Source organism: Vulpes lagopus, chromosome 18, assembly GCF_018345385.1.
Source record: "Vulpes lagopus strain Blue_001 chromosome 18, ASM1834538v1, whole genome shotgun sequence".
Classification (NCBI taxonomy): Eukaryota; Metazoa; Chordata; class Mammalia; order Carnivora; family Canidae; genus Vulpes; species Vulpes lagopus.
In genome coordinates this window covers 3246869-3265628 of record NC_054841.1, presented here as the reverse complement: position 1 = coordinate 3265628, position 18760 = coordinate 3246869, and the positions used below count along the sequence as shown (strand labels likewise).

Here is an 18760-nt window from a genome sequence, read left to right as displayed (position 1 = left end):
CCAGTGGGTCAGTCTTCAAAGGGGTTTTCAGACAGTGGAGGGAAGAAGGCAGCCGAGCGTAGGCTCGTACAGAGCTCACTGCCCAACAGCACTCGTGAGGGAGAACGGCAGAAACCACCAGCCGTGCATGTGCAGTGAAGAGCGGCACAGCTGTGGCGGGAGCGTACCCGTGGAGCTGCTTTCCTTTTCCCTTTCATCCCGCATTTGCAAAATGCTGGATCAGCCCGTGATCTCTCACCCTTGAGGCCACGGACTCCAGAATCTGAAAGCTCTGTGCATCCTGCACATAGACGTTTCTGGAGTGTTACCTGAGCAGCCACCGCCCGAGCGGCACGGTCCACCTGGGCTCAGCACCTCGTGACGTCATGGCAGCTAAGCCCGAGGGGATACTTGTCGCCTCCATCTGGCCTGTGGGGAAACCAAGGCTCAGAGTCGTTGGTAGCCAGAGTAGCTGAGCGAGGGCGTGAGCTTGTGCCTGCCCAGCTCACCCCACCCGCCCCGATCCGAGTCCTCAGCGCCCACGGCCCTCGCCCCAGCACAGCACCCTGGCACGCGCCGTGGCCACCCCTGCTCCAGGACCACCGATTCGCTCGAGTGAGTCCCCACTGAGGCAGAGCAGGGAAGGGGACCCTACGCTTCGCGGCTTGAACCGCGGGGCCTGCCTTTGCACCTGGGACGAGTCAGGCTCTCAGCCGGCGACCGTGGAACGGATGGTACCTGGAGGGCTTCAAGGAGGGGTTTGGAGGGTCACAGAGGTACACGGACGGGTGGGTGGCCAGAGGGCGGATGCGTGGGTGGGCGGTTAAGTGGTGTCGTTAGGTGGGCGGGTAGGTGGGCAGGTTGACTGGGCGGACGGGTGGTTGGGATGGGTGGCCGTCGAGGTGGCCCCGGCACAGGGGGTGGCATGTAAGTAAGAGCTCGATTCCATGAAGTAAATGTGCATCGAATGAATGAACGACGTCCTTCGCGTACTGGGGTCTTCAGATATTTTTAAGCACTGATTCCGTTCGCTAGTCGGATGTGTCACCGGCCCGTTCAGAGGCGTATCTGTGAGTAACGGGGCCTGCGGGCCCGGGGGCAGGCATTCCTCATTCTGGACCTTGGTTCTGTCCTGGCCGCAGACTCTCTGCACCTGCTGCCGCACGGCTGCTCCGAGGCCACCTGAGCCGACCGGGCCTTGCCCGGCTGCGGGTCCCCAGGCCCTGGGGTGGGAGCCCCGCAGGCTCCCCGTCCCCATCACTGGCTGGCCGGTGGGCCACAGGGCTGCCCCACAAGCTTCCTGAGCATTTTCAGGAGGAAGAGTGGAGAAGTTTTGCTGCAGTGACAGAGGCTCCCTCTACCCTGTGATTCCCCGGAGGGGGAGTCAGACGGTGTCTCCGCAGCTCACCTCTCGGAGTGGAAGTCCCAGCCCATGTGCTCCGTAGGGATGTGGGCCGGGCAGGATCTGTGGCAGGTGGGGGGGTGGGGCTGTGTCCTTGCTGGAGAGGGCACCTGCCACCCAGCAAGGGTGGGTGTCGCCTCCAGAATACCAGACCGCGTGGTGGGATCCTTCGAGAGAACCTGGAGATGTTTATCCTTATGTGAAACTCCCTTTTACTTAAATGTTGGGAGCCTATTCACGTTTTTTTTAGACATTTGTGGAACCCATAAAACACGTGTGTGGGCCGTACTTGGCCTGGGGCCACCCGTGTGCACCGTGGTCTGAAATCCCTGGTGTGTTTGTGCTGAGAGCTGGGGATTTTCGGCTGCGGGGCTGCTGTAGAGAAGTAATGCCCCGGCTCCAATGTGGCGCCAGCTGCAGAAGCGTCGTGGCCCAGAGTGTAGTCTCCAGCGCCCTGTGCAATGCCCGGGAACCTTCCTCTTCTCCTGGCAGAGGCGCAGCTGTGCACCAAGAGCCCGGGTAGGACCCTCGGCTCACCACCGCCCTGGCATGGCCTCCCCTTTCCTCCACTGTGAAATGGGGGTGCTCCTGGAGGAGTCCATCCCACGGGGCTGCAGAATGGACACCCTACGACAGGACGCGGGAGGTGCTGAGAGCCGCCTGGCAGGGAGGGCGCACCCAGGGGAAAAATAAGGAGCAAGGAGGAGTCCCACAGGTGTAGGGAGTCTGTCTTTCTGTCCTCGCAGTTTGCTGAGCTACAGTTTCTGGACAGTCAGTTCACCCTTTCAAAGGACGCGGCTCAGCGTCCGTAGCGTTTGGTGTGCACCTGCCACCAGTTCTAGAACATTTCCGTTCCTACCAAAGGCAGTCCCTCCCCGTTACCAATCCCTGGGCCAATCTGGGGGCCCCATGGGCGTCATCATCATGGGGTGATGACATGTACAGGCCCCTCCCAAGTGTCACGAAGCATAGGCATCCCCGTCGTCTTCACCTGCGTCTTCGTCAGACCTGGAGCATCTTTCTCCAGGTCTTCGTCCCTGGGCTGGGCTCTGTGTTCATCAGCCCCCTACCTGTCCTCATTCCATCACTGCCTTCATCATGGTCACCTTCGGCAGCGTCATGCGGGCATCCAGTCTCATGAGCAGGACGTGCTTAGGGAACACTGGCTTCGGCCTCTTGACGCCCGCGGGCTCCATCCACCTGCCAGGGGACTGGAGGCCTCCCCCCTCCGCGGCCAGGTCACTGCACCCCGCCTGCTGCTGCGCGGTGGTGGGGTCCTGCTCAGGACACTCAGGACGCCGCCGCGGCCCGTGTCCCGGGTGGGGTGGTGCTCCCCTCCGCTGGGACGCGTGGGGCAGCTGTGTGTGTCCGGCTTTAGATCCTGAGATCCTCGGAACAAGGACTGCTTAGCGGTTTCTTTGCATTTCTTCCTTCTTCAGGGAAGGCTTCTTGGCCCTCCCGGGCATCTCGGGCGAGCTCCTGGAACTTTGCTTCTCTCTCTGTTTAGAAAGCTCAGGGTGCCGAGGGGTCAGGTCTCCTCTGTCCTGCCAGACGCTCTTGGCTGTCAGCTTGGCAGCACCTGCCTGCTCCACCGTGGGGGTGAGGCGCCGGTCGCCAGGGGTACACGGCCTCCAGAGTCGGGGGGACGCCCCCGTTTACGAGGACACGCTCAAGGGTGGATGGCAAGAATGCAGAAGGGAGGCTGGAGGCGGGGCTGTGCACTGTGGGATGTTGTGGGGAGGGTAGGACGTGACCTGTGGCCCGGAGGGAGGGCGCTGGGCGGCCCTGTGGGGCCTGGGGGGCAGGCAAGGCCAGCGGGGGCCAGTCGAAGCCGCGTCTGTAAAGTGTGCATCTTGCACGTTCTGCTTTTAGCCGGAGGTAGCTAAGCAACAGGAGACGGCGCTTCCAAATCCGGCGAAGTTTGACAAATTTAGTCCTCAGAGAACATAAATATAGGTCTTGGTCTTTGGGTGGGGCTCCTGGTTGGCAGGGAGCACCCGTGTGTGGGGGGCGCGGGCTCCCCTGTTTGCATCCCCGCATGGTGAGCCCGTGTGTGACCTTGAGTCGGGCCCAGGGTCCCCTGCGCTTGGTTTTCGCTGCTTGCTTAGGAGTCCGTCAAGGAAAGTGAGGCATGTTTTGTAAGAAAATGTGAAATGACATCACCTCCCTGGGGTATCCCTAAAACCCGAATCCCAAACCAGGGGAGCAGGTGGTCTGGGACTTGCAGACAGAGCCCGGGCGCCCCACACGACCTACACAGGCATTTGCCCAGACCGAACGCGCCCGGCCCTGCTGTCCCTGGAATCGGGGCTTAGCCTAAGCGAGTGGGGCTGTGCTTGTAACTGTGCCCCCGTAGCCTGCGACGTTTATCACACTCGTGTTAATGTGCCCCGGACTGAGAAAGCTCAGTCCCAAGGTGTAGGGGCTACATGAGCAGGATCTTACAGTGAGGGAACGGTGGCTCGGGCAGGGCAGGTAGACGTTTGCAGTCACGCGAGGGGGTGCCGTGGGGCCGAGAACCCACGGGGGCCGGCTGGCTCTGAGCACCGGGCCGGGAGCCGCTCTGCTTCGGGGAACGGCTGCAGACGGTGAGGCCTGTCCTGGAGGTTCCCCAGGCCCCGAGAGCCCCCGTCCCTTCTGTCTTCCTGCTTAGTTAGGCTCCCTCCGTGGTCTAAGACGGCCACAGGAGCTCCGGACGTCACATCTAAGCCCCGAAGGTCCGTCGCATTTAGGTCCGAGCCCAGTCGGCTGTTGGCAGACGCTCCTCCGCATACGTTTGATGAGAAGCCCGGGTCAGCTGGAGAAGAGGCTGCCCTGAGCGGAATCGCTCCCTGGGTGCTGCCTGGGAGGGGGCCTGGAGAGCGGGCAGGGACCCAGCCGTCCGCCACTGCGGGGGCTCGGGTTAATTTTGCCGCGTGGGTAGAATGAAGTGGAGGCGAAGGAGCGAGGCAAGGGAAGCGTTAGCCTTCGGCAGCAGCGGCCTCTGAAGCCATCAGGCCGAGGCACCTCCGGGCAGCCCCGTGGGCTCGGCAGAGTGCCCCACGCACGGCCCCGCGCTGGGAGGTGGCAGGGAGCTGGGGTGACGTGGGCAGGCACTGTAGTCCCCTCCCGGGCACGTTGCCCCTCCCACGACCTCTCAGGTCAAGGACAGACACTTGCTGAGCCACCTCTGTGTGCCACCGTCAGCCACGGAGCCTCTAGGACAAGGGGACGGGGCGGGAGGGGGTCAGCTGAGCCAGCGTGTGACAGGTGCGGGGACTCAGGAAGTGCTGCTGCCGGGGCCCGGGCCCCCCACCCCTGCCCCTGCCTCCCCCCTCTGGGCTGGGAGGGCCAGCTGCCCCCTCGTGCGTCCATGGAGTTCCGTGTCCCGGTGAAACCGTGAGCGTATAGGGTCGCCGGTTGCTTTGGTAAAATCCAGGGTGGTTTCAAGTGCGGCTCTCGCTTCCGGCTGCCTTGGGGTTGTGCCGTCCAGTTCTGGCCCGTGTCCCGCGGCACCGCGAGCCCCTGCCCTGCGCCCTGAGCGAGACGGGACAGAGCGAGATGCTGGTGATTCGTGCAAAAATCATAAACACGATCCGTTCTTGCTCCCAATGCTTTATTTTAGCCCAAGCCGTCCGGGGTGAGCATCGGGACCGTTCCATTGAGGGCTTCCAGGACCCCGACGTGGGACACGCCTCGTCCCGTTTCTAGTGCCGGTTTCTCCGGAGAGGAGTGAGCATTTGGAGGCACTTGGAAGGATCTAAGTGCGGAATCCTTCTAGAGTTTTCCATTCCCTCCCGTCACTTCCGCTCCCTCTTCCGCACTAGCCGACGGCACTAATTTTAGCGCCTTGGCTTTCCTGACTCCAAGCATGCCACCCTGTGCTCACAGAAATGTCTTCCTTTTACGTCCATATTAAGTCACTTAATCAACGTGCATGAAATTTGATTAAATTACCTGATAGTAAACAGAAGGACACCTGGCGTGCACGGGGTTGGGAACCCGATGGGGGCAGAGCTCACTGTTGAGACCAGATGCAAGCGGGCCGTGGCCGCAGGCCGAGCACGGCCTTGGGGTCCGGCCTGGACACAGACCCGGTGGGAGACAAAGAAGGATTTATTGCAAAGTGTGGGTGAGGGCGACTCCAGGGCTGGCGAGGCAGGTCTGGAGTCCGTGACGGGGGCTGTCGGGAAGGGCTGGAGTGCTCGGGCACAGGCCGCGGTCCTCGGGCAGAACTCCTTCATCACCGGAGAGCCGGAGCCCAGCTCGGAAAGCCGTTCACCTGCTTGGACCAGGCCCACCCACAGCATCCAGGACAGTCTGCCTTACTTAAAGTCACCTGGTCGTGGATTTCAGCCGCATGTGCAAAATACCTCCACTGTGGCACCCGGGGGAGGGGTGTTCTTTGTCCAGACCCTAAATGGGTGTAAAGCCTCTGCCGTGCGTTTGGCTGTAACGTGTCTGTGCCCATAAGAGCATTTCAGAAACCATCCACCTGGACCTGGAACCGTCGGGTCAAAGGATGTTTATAATCTTGGTAGACGGCACGGACGGTCCTGACGGGGATGGGGGACTCTTGGTCTACACCCTGGCCAACGCTGAATTTCCCGCCTTTTGCCCTGTGGTGCTGTGCACGTGGCCCGGTGACCTGTGGTCGTGGCTGTTGCTTTAGTGGGATCTGGGAGGGTGGGGGCTGTGGGCTTCACATGCTCACCGCAGCTACAGCCCGGGGCCCAGGGAGGCTTGGCATGTCCCAGGACCCCCGGTGGGGCGGCCGGCCCTGCACGAGGGGCTGGGGTTGTGGCAGCAGCTGTAGGGAGTCAGGGAGACGGAAGAGGCTGGGTGGACGAGTCTCGGGGCCCTAACAGGCCAGCTTTGTGCGCTGTGTGGGGTGCGCGTGCCCCCTGCCTCTATCTCCCCAGTGGTGGGCAGTGCAGGGGCGGGGGTGGGGGCGCGTCCTGTACAAGCTGATCTGAGGCCGCCTGCTGCTGTGTCGGACCCAGGCCTCGGGCTCCATCTCCTGACACAATCCTGGTATCTTCCCTTCCTCCTCACCTCTCCTCCCGCCGCCCCTTCCCACTGTGGATGGGCCTCATTCTGGATGCTTCCACACAGCCCTGGACTCTCCCTGCGTGGGGTCGCTGCAAGGACGCAGGGGGCTATGGTTTGGGGGAGCACCTGTTCCCCAGCGTGGCAGGCTCACCCCCTCCGAGCCTGCAGCCCGTCCCTGCCCTTTCTGTGGCCTGGTCTTTGGGGCACCCCCTCGAGAGGCCCCTTGCCCCCCGACCCTCCCTCTCAGGCTGGCCCCCAAGCCCCAGTGGGTCTGCTGCCCGACAGCACCCCGTGGGCGCTCCCTGAAGCCAGCGCGCAGCAGGGGCCCGCATGGGGCATGAGGAATCCCCGTGGAATGACTGCAGAGACGCCGCCCCACCGGGGATGCCGTCCCAGGGAGGGGTGCCAGGCCGCCTTGGTGCCTCCAGGCTGGCGGGGCGGCGGGATCGGCGTTCTGGGGGGCGGGGGGGGGGCTCCCAGAATAGCCCGGAGGCCCGTGGGTGTGGAGCTGTGTGCTCGGCAGCTGCGGCTTCTCCAGAAAGGCCCGCTGCCTCCTCGGAGGGAATCCCTTCTCGCTTCTCGCGGGACGCCGAGGGGACACCGAGGGGACGCCGAGGGGACGGTGGACATGGGCTTGAACCTCAGCCCTGGATGAAGTGGGGGTTTGGGGCTCACGTCCAAAGTGGGCTGTGCTGGCAGCTGGGGCATCCTGCCCGCGACCCACGCGCCCCCCAGCCGGGCCTGCTGTCCCTCTGCGGCTCCTGGTTCCCTGCAACCCAGCGCCGTTCGGGCCGCTCAGGAGCTGCCTCAGCCCTGGGCCTGCTGGGTGCCGAGCTCCTGGGTGCCGGGCTTCTGGGTGCTGGGCTCCTGGACGCTGGGTGCCAGGCTCCTGGGCACTGTGCCTGCTGGGTTCTGGGCCTGCTGGGCACTGAGCTTCTGGGTGCCAGGCTCCTGGGTGCTGGGCCTGCTGGGTGCTGGGCTCCTGGGTGCCGGGCTCCTGGGTGCTGGGCCTGCTGGGCACCAGGCTCCCGGATGCCAGACTTGCTGGGTGCTGGGCTTCTGGACGCTGGGCCTGCTGGGTGCCAGGCTCCTGGGCACTGAGCCTGCTGGGTGCTGGGCTTCTGGGTGCTGGGCCTACTGGGCACTGGGCTCCTGGATGCCGGGCTCCTGGGTTCTGGGCCTGCTGGTCGCCAGGCTCCTGGTGGGTTCCCATAACAGGCAGCCACCCCGTGAGGTGGGCGTGGTCATCCTCCTGTTTTCAGGGGAGGAAAGAGCAGGTGAGGAGCCCTGGGTGGCCACTCACGTCGCCGAGCTGGAGGGTGGCGGGGTCAAGACTGAAGGTCACAGTGACCCAGGCCGAGATGCACGCCCCTCACCTTGGCAGCCGCTGCTGCGCCCTGAAAGCACTTCTGCGGGCAGGCGTGAATCCAGTCAGGGCCCCATCAGGGCTGAGTGTTGAGGACAAGCTGGGCCAGGGCGGGACGTGCAGGAGCCAGCAGAGCGCGAGCTGGTCCCCAACACGACCCCAGGGGCACAGAGGAGGCCCAGGGTCCCTCTGAGGCCCCACAGTGCCCTTTCTTGGGTGCTCCGTGCTCTGCAGGCAGAGGAGCCGTGTCCCCCTGGGCATAGGCAAGCATGGGCCCCGGAGCAGGGTTTCCAGAGGCTTCCCTGGGGTCTCAGCCGTTCTCTGAGGACCGGGGTTTGGGGGCTCTGCGGCTTTTCTGGCAGACGGTGCTCATCAGTGGGTGATAGGATCTGAGGCAAAGGCGAGGCTGGGGGCGCCCCCTGGGTGGGAGCCTCGGTGACGGAGGTGGGCAGGGCCGTGGGGCCCGTGTGCAGCGCTGAGCCCGATGGTGGCCCGTCCCACGGGGCGGCTGCCGGCCAAGGAAGACGTCCAGCGAGCGTGCTGAAGGTGCCGCTTTTTACAGGGGTTGGGGTCCGGGAGTTTGGGACCCCTGTGACTCAGTTTCCCTGGCAGATGAGAGGTGGTGAGGCCGTCACAAGCACAGGAGCAGATCACAGAGTTTGGGATCGTGGGCCTCATCGAAGCCTGGGGCTTCAGGGTCTGTACTGTCCCCAGGCCTGTCGTGAACCTTCTGGCAGCAGAGACCAGGGCGGGCGTGTAGGTGGCTCTTGCTCTCGGTGGCTCCGTCGGGCACAGGCTCCTGCACCGGCCTCCCTGCCAGCACCCCTCCCAGCCACTGAGCTGGGTCTGGCCTGCGCTGTCACCCCCACTCCGTCACTCCCCCATCACCGCCCCCGTCCTTGGACGGTGCTGGGGCCATGCTCTTGGGGTCTGGCCAAGCCCCAGACAGACGTGCATTGGACGGCGGAGCCTTGGTGGGTCTGGTGGCCAAGCTGCCCCCTAACCCCAGTGGTGTGGGGCAGAGGGGAACCCACGCCTTTGACCCGCCTGGACTTCCATGCTCCCTGCCCCGGATGCACCTCGGTTGGCCGAAGGCTCTGGGCTGGTCCGGGCTGCAGGTGGAGGCGGGAGGCAGGGCCTGGCCTGTGTGGCCTGGTGCCCTGGAGGGGTCAGGGTGCCATGGAATGGGGGCCAGGGGGCCCTGGGAGGCAGGTGCCCTGGGGATGCAGAGTTTCCTTGGGGGGGGGGGGCTGGGTACCCTAGGGGGGGGCTAGGTTCCCTGGGGGGCAGGGTGCCCTGGGTGGGCAGCTGGATGCCCTAGGGGGGTCAGGGTACCCTGGAGGGGCGGGGTGCCCTGGGTGGGGGGCTGGGGGCTCCTGGGAGGCGGGTGCCCTGGGGATGCAGAGTTTCCTGGAGGGGCAGGGTACCCTGGGGGGGCTGGGGGGCTGGAGGGGGAGCTGGGTACCCTGGGGGTCTAGGTTCCCTGGGGGGTAGGGTGCCCTGGGGGCAGAGGTGCCCTGGGGGAGCAGGGCCAGGGTCACAGCCAGCTGTGGCCTGAGCTGTACCTCCCGAGGTCAGACGGTGCTGTGGTGACACCCCAAACCTCAGTGCCCTTGCCCAGCACAGGTGGATTTCTCCGTGAGGAGTCCATCGTGGTCAGGGCGAGCCTCCAGGGCGCCGTCCTCACGTGGATGCGGAGGTGGCCTGGGCCGCTCAGGACGGAGCCTCTGACTTCTGGTGCGAGGCCCAGGTGCCCACGGAGGGGAGGGGGCCCCACGGAGGTTCCCAAGGCTCTTCTAGGCCCCGTGCAGATGCAGCAGCTCTCCTGCTCCTGGCCCCTGCTCCGAGCCAGCTGTTCAGCCCTGCCCGGGTGCGGGGGGCTGGGGGTGTGGGGAGCACGGAGGTCCCTGCGCCGCTGGCCCAGGTCAGCTTCTCGAGCCCGCGGTCCCTGGGCAGTGGGATGGGGTGGGGGCTGCGTGACGGCGCAGCGGATGGCTGGGCACAGGCCCCACCCCGCGTCTACGCTGGTGCAGGCCCTGGTTGGGGGAGGTCTGAGTGTCTGATGGAGGGACGAATGGAGGCGGGTCTGATGGAGGAGTCTTCCTGGGGGTCCTGGCCGGCGCGGAGGCTGCCAGCAGGTTAGAGATTGAGCCCCTCAGGTTGGGGCTGGAAGCAGCCACCAGGTGAGCAGCGTCGATTCCGTTTGTGCGCTGGGCCCTGGTCTTCCGTGTTCTCTGGGGCAGGTGAGGGCTGGGGGCCCAGGTCGGGGGGGCGGTAGCAGATGCCCCGGCCTCAATGGGCCCTTGGGGCCGGCAGGATGGAGATGTGACCATGTCGTGCAGAGCCAGAGCCTCAAGGACGGTGCGACTGTGTCCTTTGTCTCGCAAGGCCCACGCGGGCACCCTGGTCGCCGGCTGCCCTGGCACCTCCCCTCACTGCCACGCGCCGTGCCCACTCCATCCTCCATCTCCTGCGTCCTCCCTTGTTCCCCGTGCTCCCAGCACAGGGTCGGGTGTGGCACAGGTGTCCAGCACAGATCTGTCCCGGGGCAGGCAGGAGGCCCCTCGTGGGGACACCCCCGCCGACGTGCGTACGTGTCCCCCCAGGTCCACACCCCTCGGCTTGCCCTTGCCTGGCTGCTCCCTACCGAGGCTCCTGTTCCAGCCCCAGGGGCCCGTCCAGCACATTCCCGGCCCTGGGCTGGTGCTGGCGTCTCCTCCTCTCCCACGTGCACAGACGGGGACGAGGCCAGGGAGACGAGCGAGCAGAAGCCTCTCTCTCCCCGCGCGGCTTTTCTGGGCGCCGCGCCCCCACGGAGCCGTAATTAGCTGCCACACTGAAGCTTTCTCCGTGGGAAGAGTCAGAAATAGTCCGTGTCTTCCCCAGCGGCACCTGCGCGTCACTTGTCACTCTCTGGGGTGCGCTTCTGAATGGGGGGGAGCCTCCAGGAGGAGCTGGGGAATCCCTCGGGTGCCGGAGCCCGCCCGCACCCCTCCCCGCGGCCTCGCCCCCGGCTCCCAGCCCAGCCACCCTGGGGTGTGTCTGCAGGGCACGAGGCTCCGGGGTGCAGGTGCCCGGGGCCCCACACGGGCAGGCATCTCCCTTGCTCGTGTGCCCCCTGGACTCGCTGCGAGTGGTCACCTGTGTGCCAGCCCTGGGGTCCCCGGGCGGTGAGCCCGACCTGTCTGCGTCTCCGAGCCTTCACGGCCTGCTCTGGCACGCAGCTGTCATCCTGCCGTCTGCTTGGACGGTGGTGGGCTTGCTGCCCCTCGTGCGTCTGGGAGCCTCACCCCTAGCGGCGAGCAGGGCCGAGGTGCAGGCACAAGTGGACGGAGTGTCGTGGCGCGTGGGCTCCGACTCCTGGCTGTGAATTTGGAGTCTGCAGCCTTCTTGCCCCCAGGCCAGCACCCTCCCTGCGTGCTGAACGTTTCACGGGGCCCTTGGCCGCTCGTGGGTGTGCAGCACCCACCTTCCTGCCCAAGGGGGTCCCGGCCCTGGGAAGCCCAGTGCCTCCTTGTGGTGGGTTCTGTCCTGCGTGGACAGCAGGCTGCAGGGTCCTGAGGGGCTGCCGAGTGCATCTGCTCTTGGCGTCCCCCCTGCCCCCTCTGCAGCCGCTCAGTCCCCCCCAGGACTGCCCCTATCCTCACCCCTCCACAGCCCACCGCATCCCCCCAGGACGCCTCCCATCCCTGTCCGTCCGCAGCCTGCTTGTCCCCCACAGGACTGCCCCCTGTCCCTGGCCCTCCACAGCCTGCCCTGTCCCCCCCCAGGACTGCTCCCCTGTCCCTTGCTCTGCAGCCCGCCATGTCCCCCCAGGACTGCCCCCCGTGCCCCCCTGCAGCCCCCCATGTCCCCCCCAGGACTGCCCCATCACGCCCCCTGCAGCCTGCCCTATCCCCCCAGGACTGCTCCCCTGTCAACCCCCTGCAGCCTGCCCCATCCCCCCAGGACTGCTCCCCTGTCACCCCCCTGCAGCCTGCCCCATCCCCCCAGGACTGCTCCCCTGTCACCCCCCTGCAGCCTGCCCCATCCCCCCAGGACTGCTCCCCTGTCCCCCTCCTCAGCCCCCCATGTCCCCCCCAGGACTGCCCCATCACGCCCCCTGCAGCCCACCCCATCCCCCCAGGACTGCTCCCCTGTCACCCCCCTGCAGCCTGCCCCATCCCCCAAGGACTGCTCCCCTGTCCCCATCATCAGCCCCCCATGTCCCCCCCCAGGACTGCCCCCTGTACCCCCCTGCAGCCCCCCATGTCCCCCCTAGGACTGCCCCATCACCCCCCCTGCAGCCTGCCCCATCCCCCCAGGACTGCTCCCCTGTCACCCCCCTGCAGCCTGCCCCATCCCCCCAGGACTGCTCCCCTGTCCCCCTCCGCAGCCCCCCATGTCCCCCCCAGGACTGCCCCCCATCCCCCCTCAGCCCCCCATGTGCCCCCCAGGACTGCCCCCGTCCCCCCTGCACCCCCCCATGTCCCCCCCAGGACTTCTCCCCTGTCCCCCCCGCCAGCAGCCTGCCCCGTTCCCCCAGGACTGCCCCGTCCAGCTCTGTCGGAGGCGCCCCGCCCGGTGACATCCAGGAGGAGGCCCCTGCCAGCTGCAGCCCCGCAGGGCGCAGCCCAACCCCCCCCCCCCCCCCCGGGGCCGATGGCCTAGATCTTGGTGGCGAGCTGTCCCCGCTCTTTAGGGACCTGGGAATTGGGCGACATGCCTCTCTGGGAACCCCGTCCCTGGCCGGTTGGCAGTGCCCGGGGTGGGTTTGCAAGGCGTCTTGTGAGAGCCTGCTGGGTGCCGAGCCGGCCTCGCCAGGTGCCAGTGCATCGGCTCCCGGGTCTCGGGCTCCTGGGCAAGCCTGCGATTGGCTGTCACCTTGGAAGAGAAGACAGGCCCCCAGCAAGAAGCGGCAGGGCGGGGGGTGCCAGTGGAGGTTTGGGGTGCTCCTCGGGCCAAGAAACTCTGGCCTCCGTCCTCCAGAGTCCCCGCAGGCGGCCCAGTCACCGGCCGCTGTACCCTCCCCTCCCGCGGACTCTGCACCGCTCTGCCCAGAGTTTCCCCTTCCACGAAGCCTGCCGTGATTGCCCCCACCCTGCCACCGTGTTCAGGCCCCTGTGTGAAGGGGGGGGGGACCCTGCAGCCAGAGAGGTGTGGCCTTCCCCTGGCTGGCTCCTCTTCGTGTGGGTCTCAGGGAGCGGGTCTCCCCTAAGCCCTCTCCCCCTGCCCAGTGGCTCGTTTGTCACAGGCCCTGTCTACGCCCTCCGGGGCGATACGCTCTCTGGAATGGTTTTGTTCATTTTTCTTTTTTTATTACTGTTTGTCTGCCTCCCTCCTCAGCCCGGAGCCTTGCAGGGCAGGGGGGACTTGTGCAGAGCCTTGTCGGGGCGGGGACTCCTTGGCTCTGGGCAAACACCCGCCTCTGCTGAGAGGGAGATCAGGAGCCTTGGGGTCCCCGCCCGGCGGCGTCGGGAGGCAGGGGCAGGTCCCCGCAGACATGGGGGCGAGATGTCAGGCAGCCAGCCACCCCCCCAGCCGCACCCCAGCCGCCCCCCAGCCAACCCCCCAGGCACCCACCGAGCCCGCCGCCGGCTGTGCCCCCGGAGGGAGGAGCGGCCGGGCCCTGGGGACGCCCTCGGCTTTGTGCCGGGACAGGGCTCCTGGAGACGAGACAAGTAGTTCTGGAGGCCGTGTCCTCTTTGGGGCGCAGGGCTGTGGCCCCGGATTCTGGGCGTGCCCGCGCTCAGCCCCGTTGTCTCCCGCGGTGGGGAACCGTCCGGAAGTGGGACGGCTCCTGGCTCCGACCCAGGGACAGCATTATCGGAGTCACAGAAATAATTGGAGCTTGGCGCTGGTTTTGGCTAATTACGCCTCTCTCCCCTGACAAGCCTTTTATTTATTTTATGTATTTGTTTTTGGCCGGATCTTCCGAGTCCTTCACTGCGAAACGGCTGGAAAGGCTCGTCCTCCGCCCGCCCAGGAGGGGTGCCGGTGGGGTGGGGCGGTGGGGGGACCTGGGGCCCCGGGGGAGGCGGGTGGGGCCGCCCCTCCCTGGGCTGCAGCTCGGCTCAGAGGGGAGGGGGAGGAGGAGGGGGAGGAGGGGGAGGAGGGGGAGGAGGAGCAGGGGGAGGAGAGGCGGCGCTCCCGTCACTCCCCCTGCGAGGGCTGCCGGCAGGGCTGCTTGGGACAGGAGCGGGACAGGTGCCGCGGCGACAGGCAGCTGCGGCAGCGGCCGCCCTTGCTCGGCCCGGGCAGGAGGGGCTTCCTCCGTCCCGGGGGTCGTCCCTCCAGTGGCGACGATCGGCAGGTCTGGAAATGAGCTGCACGTCCCGAGGAGGCGCGGGGGCCGCCCCCGGAGGAGCTCCGTGACAGAGGGCTACCGCTCCACGGAGCCCCGGGATTGGCCGGCAGGGGGCCCCGCGGCAGGTCCCCTCCCCGCCTCCGGCTGTGGGGACGCGGTCTTGGATCTGCCCCTGGCACAGCCCAGGTGGGGTCTGCGGCGGCCACCATGGTGCAGAACGTAATCCTGGTGTTTTTCCGCAGACGGCTGAGCCAGAGACCCGCCGTGGAGGAGCTGGAGAGGAGGAACATCCTGAAACGTGAGTAGCGGAGGGCCCTGGCCCCGCCCTCAGGTGCGGCAGGTGCGGCAGGTGGTGCGAGCCCAGCCCGCAGGGAAAGTTGTGTCCTCCGAGATCCCCCTTTAAAAGGAAGAGGGAAACAAAGACAGCTCAGCTCTCCTCCCAGCGGGGTATCCCGGTTAGGGGAAGGCTCAGCAGCCTCCTCGCAGCCCGGGTGGCTTTCGGGCAGGTTCCCCTGGCCGCTTGGGAGGGGAGTCCTGAGGGCCGCAGAGGTCACAGGCCAGGGGTGCACAGTGTCAGAAGCCCCAGGGCGCGGGGACGTGGCCCCGGGGTGCTGCGGGGTGGGGGGGGCAGCAGACAGCGGCAGGGTCCGGGGAAACCCTGGGGAACCCGCCATCCCAGCCCCGGTCCGCCCGGCTCCTCGCCGCCCGTGTGTCCAGGCGGGTGTGTGACCGTAGCGTCCACACCCGTGTCCACGGTACAGAGGACCCTGCTCTGTGTCATTAAAGTCCCGGTGGTTTCGGGCGGGAAAGCCCCCAGAAGTGTTTCTCAGAGACTTCTCGGTCTGGTCAACAGACTCTCGGCCTGGATCCTTCAAGTATTTTCATTCTTTTTCTCCTCTTTACGTGATGAATGCTACAGATATTCGGAGTTTGGGTTTTTTTTTTTACGGCGAACCCCTTTTCCTGAAGTTAGGGCCGTGGCTGGACAGGACTCTGTGCTTCCACCCTGAGATAAGGGATTCCTGTCTCTGTTGTCAGACGTCAGAGACGGCCCCGCCTCTTCCGTGTTGTGTGAACTTGGCCACACCTGAGGATTTAAGGACAAGCTTGTCAGGGATTCCCTGCTTGATCAACCAGGCCAGGAAAGTCCAGCTATGTCAGTTGCCAACTATCTGAATTCTTAAAAATTCCACCACTTATTCCTAAATCCACTAAGTCACAGGTGCCCCACAGCCCCAGGCCGGGAGTCGGCGGGCAGGTGGGACCTGGGGTGGGGGCATCCCCGCGAGCCCGCTCGCCGTCCGGGGAGGGCTCGTGCCCGCTGCTGGGTCGCCAGGTCCTCCCGCCAGCAGGCGCCTCCCATTGTATTGGCCTTTCTTTGCGAGGAAACGTCAGAGCCTTAAAAATAGAACCGGTGCTCGGCGAATGCAGGTGGTGAGTGGATAACGGGGACCGCGTGCACCCGCCTGGGCACGGCGGGGGCGGTGGGGAACGGGCTCCTCCACTGTGGCCGTGTCAGTCCCACCTTCCCCCCAAACCGGGCAGGTATGCCTGGAGCTCAGGAGCTTCTCGAGTGCCCTGAGTGGGAGGGAGCACCTGCAAAACTCTCTGCTAGCTCTTGGGGGAGGGGGGGAACTTTTTTTTATTTTTTAAATCTTTTTTTTTTTTTAATTTTTATTTATTTATGATAGGAACACAGTGAGAGAGAGAGGCAGAGACACAGGCAGAGGGAGAAGCAGGCTCCATGCACCAGGAGCCCGACGTGGGATTCGATCCCGGGTCTCCAGGATCGCGCCCTGGGCCAAAGGCAGGCGCCAAACCGCTGTGCCACCCAGGGATCCCTTTTTTTTTATTTTTTATTCTTTATTAATGAAAGAGAGGGAGAGAGAGAGAGAGAGACCCAGGCAGAGGGAGAAGCAGACTCCATGCAGGGAGCCCGACGTGGGACTCGATCCCGGGACCCCAGGATCAGGCCCTGGGCTGAAGGAGGCGCTAAAATGCTGAGCCATCAGGCTGCCCATGGTGGGGGTGGGGGTGACTGTTTTGTTCTGTTGTGTGGCGCTGAGCAAATAGGGCAACCATCCATATCTGGTCCAGCATCCTCACCGGCCGCTTGCACGGGCTTCAAAGGTGTTTGAAGAAAACTGTGTTTCCTGCCCGAAATCGATGCTTAGAATGTCGTCACGGCGTATCGCTCCCCTGATCGCTTACTGTGATCGGGTCCGAGGGACGCTCAGGACTCGGCCTTGGGTGTCCCTCATGAATCGGACACGGTGGCCCCTTTGCAGCTGATGATCCCAAACCCGACAGTCCCTCGTCCGGGCCCCGCAGCGTACACGGGGTCCGCTTGCGTGCGCACGTTGGTGGCCACCAGCCGTGTGGTGTGGCGCCGCTGTCCTCGTTTCCCTGGGAAGGACGCTCCTGAGGGGGGATACGCTTTCCAACAGGACTCTTGGGAGGGAGAGCGCCAAAGCTTGCCCAGCTCCAGGGGTGGTGATCTGAGCCCTGCATCGGAGGCAACCGTGCACCGCTGGTGACCCGCAGACGGCGGGAATGTGGCTGTCCAAGCCCCTGGCCCTGTTTGCAGAACAGCGGGGAATGGAGGCGCTATGGTCAGGGATCCCCGGGATTGCATAAGGCGCGGGGGTTTCTGGGTCTGGGTCCACGAACCCATTACGAGGTGGAGCTGAGAGAGAACCCGTAGGCTCGGGCTTGAGGGAGGACTTCTCGGGGCTGGCGCCCGACAGAGCAGCTCCCCTGCTGGCCGCCGTCAGGGAGCCGCTCTCCGGAACACCTGCGGCACCGTGACACCGTGCTGGGGACGCTGTTGGTGATGAAAACCTACGATTCGGTTTTTTTGTTACCGTTTTCACGTGGAGGCTGCGCCTGGCATTTGTCCATGGCCTGTTTATAAGAAATGTGAGGAATTCGCCTCATGTCATGACTTAAAATCCCATCATTGGCCTTATATTGATACTCCCACGATTTTTTCTTTTTCTTTTTTTTTAAGATTTTATTTGTTAGAGAAAGAGAGAAAGAGAGAGAGAACATGAGCAGGGGAGGCGGGGGGAGGTGCAGACTCCGCACTGAGCGCCGAGCCCGACGCGGGACTCGATCCCAGGGCCCCGGGATGGTGAGCTGAGCCGGCATGTGGCCGATGGAGCCCCCCAGACGCCCCGACACGATCTTTTTCTTGATCGTATCATCCACTTTGTGAGGAGAGCTTCCAAGTGTGCTTTCTCCTGCTTTATCCTTTGGATTATGAACCAAGAACATAAAAGGGCTTCGTGTCCTTTTCTGAACCGTCCAAATGCGAGACAAATCTTCCTTTTAAAAAAAGGTTCCCGAAGAGCGCAACGAGTCTGACACCCGTGAACCCGGTCCCCCAAATGCACAAAGGTGCGGAATGTTTTTAAGTAAAGGCAGATGATGTGAGATGATGTTAGCTGCGAGCAGCACGGCCCCCCTTTCTCGAACCAGCCGTGTTTCTAGGAGCGGGTGCTGGCAGATGAGCTTCCCTTCCCAGGAATGAACTTCCTACAGTCGGGGACCTGAGGCTTTATTTAGCAACAGAGAGCGCCAGAAATAGGACATCCATTATCTCGTATCCCAGGGCAAAGCCTGCATTTTACACCACGGCTCTGCGTTCTGCTCTATTTTTAGCTCCCGAGTGTAGGTACGAGCACAGCTTGGATGTTAATAGTCACAACTCAGCGGCCAAGCTGAGCTCAGGGAGGCCCCGTCGGTGAGCTCGCTTCTGCAGCGGAGAGTCTGCTGGGCTCCTGGTGTCGGTAGACTGGAAATACACCCCGAAAAGATCAATTCCAGGCGAGCATATGTTGCCCAGAGTCTGGAGTGGGTGTTCCTTTTTTTTTTTTTTTAATTTATTCATGAGAGACACAGAGAGAGGCAGAGACACAGGCAGAGGGAGGAGCAGGCTCCCTGCAGGGAGCCCGATGTGGGACTCGATCCCGGATCCTGGGATCACGCCCTGAGCCGAAGGCAGATGCTCAGCCACCAAGCCACCCGGGCGCCCCAGGAGAGGGTGTTCCTTATCGTGTGTCGTTGGCTGAAAGTCTGCGTCCCTATTAAGTAGAAGGGGGAAAAAGGCAGCGACAGTCCCGTTAGCGTTCACGTGTAATATTCCTATGTGATAGGGGTATCGGTGGTCACGTGTACGTACATGTACTGATCCTAGTAAAGTGTGTGCATCACGTATATTCCTGGACATAAATCTGCAAACACAGAGATTGGCTTTTTTTTTTTTCTAAGATTTTATTTATTCTTGAGAGAGAGAGAGAGAGGCAGAGGGAGAAGCAGGCTCCATGCAGGGAGCCTGACGTGGGACTCGATCCCGGGCTTCCAGGATCACACCCTGGGCTAAAGGCGGTGCTAAACCCCTGAGCCACCCGGGCTGCCCGAGGGTAGATGTTTGCCGGGGAGAGAGGAAGGAGAGCTGCCTCTGTTTCTCTGGTAGGTCAGTGCACAGCCGCGTGTATGCAGTGGGTCCTAACGCGTAGAAAGGCTGCAAGGTGGGCAGAGCTTCCCTCGGGGCGGGGAGACCACGGTCTGAGTGGCGGCTGGCCACGTGGAGGAGAGCCGGCCGTGATGGGAGGTGACCCTGGTGTCCCGCCTCAGCCACCAGAAATGCAGGGTGAGCTCTCTAACCTGCCAAGAGGAGGAGAGTCTCAACCCG

At 64.4% G+C, this 18760-nt stretch overlaps 1 protein-coding gene across 4 annotated transcripts in view; it reads left to right on the top strand.

Annotated features, from left to right (window-relative positions):
• PHACTR3 (phosphatase and actin regulator 3) overlaps window positions 1-18760 on the top strand; it is a 212891-nt gene that overhangs the window by 188210 nt on the left and 5921 nt on the right. For all 4 annotated transcript variants that reach the window (XM_041733502.1, XM_041733504.1, XM_041733505.1 and 1 more), the window contains exon 9: window positions 14307-14362. In XM_041733502.1, coding sequence (XP_041589436.1) covers window positions 14307-14362 — 56 coding nt within the window. The remainder of the gene's footprint in view (window positions 1-14306; window positions 14363-18760) is intronic.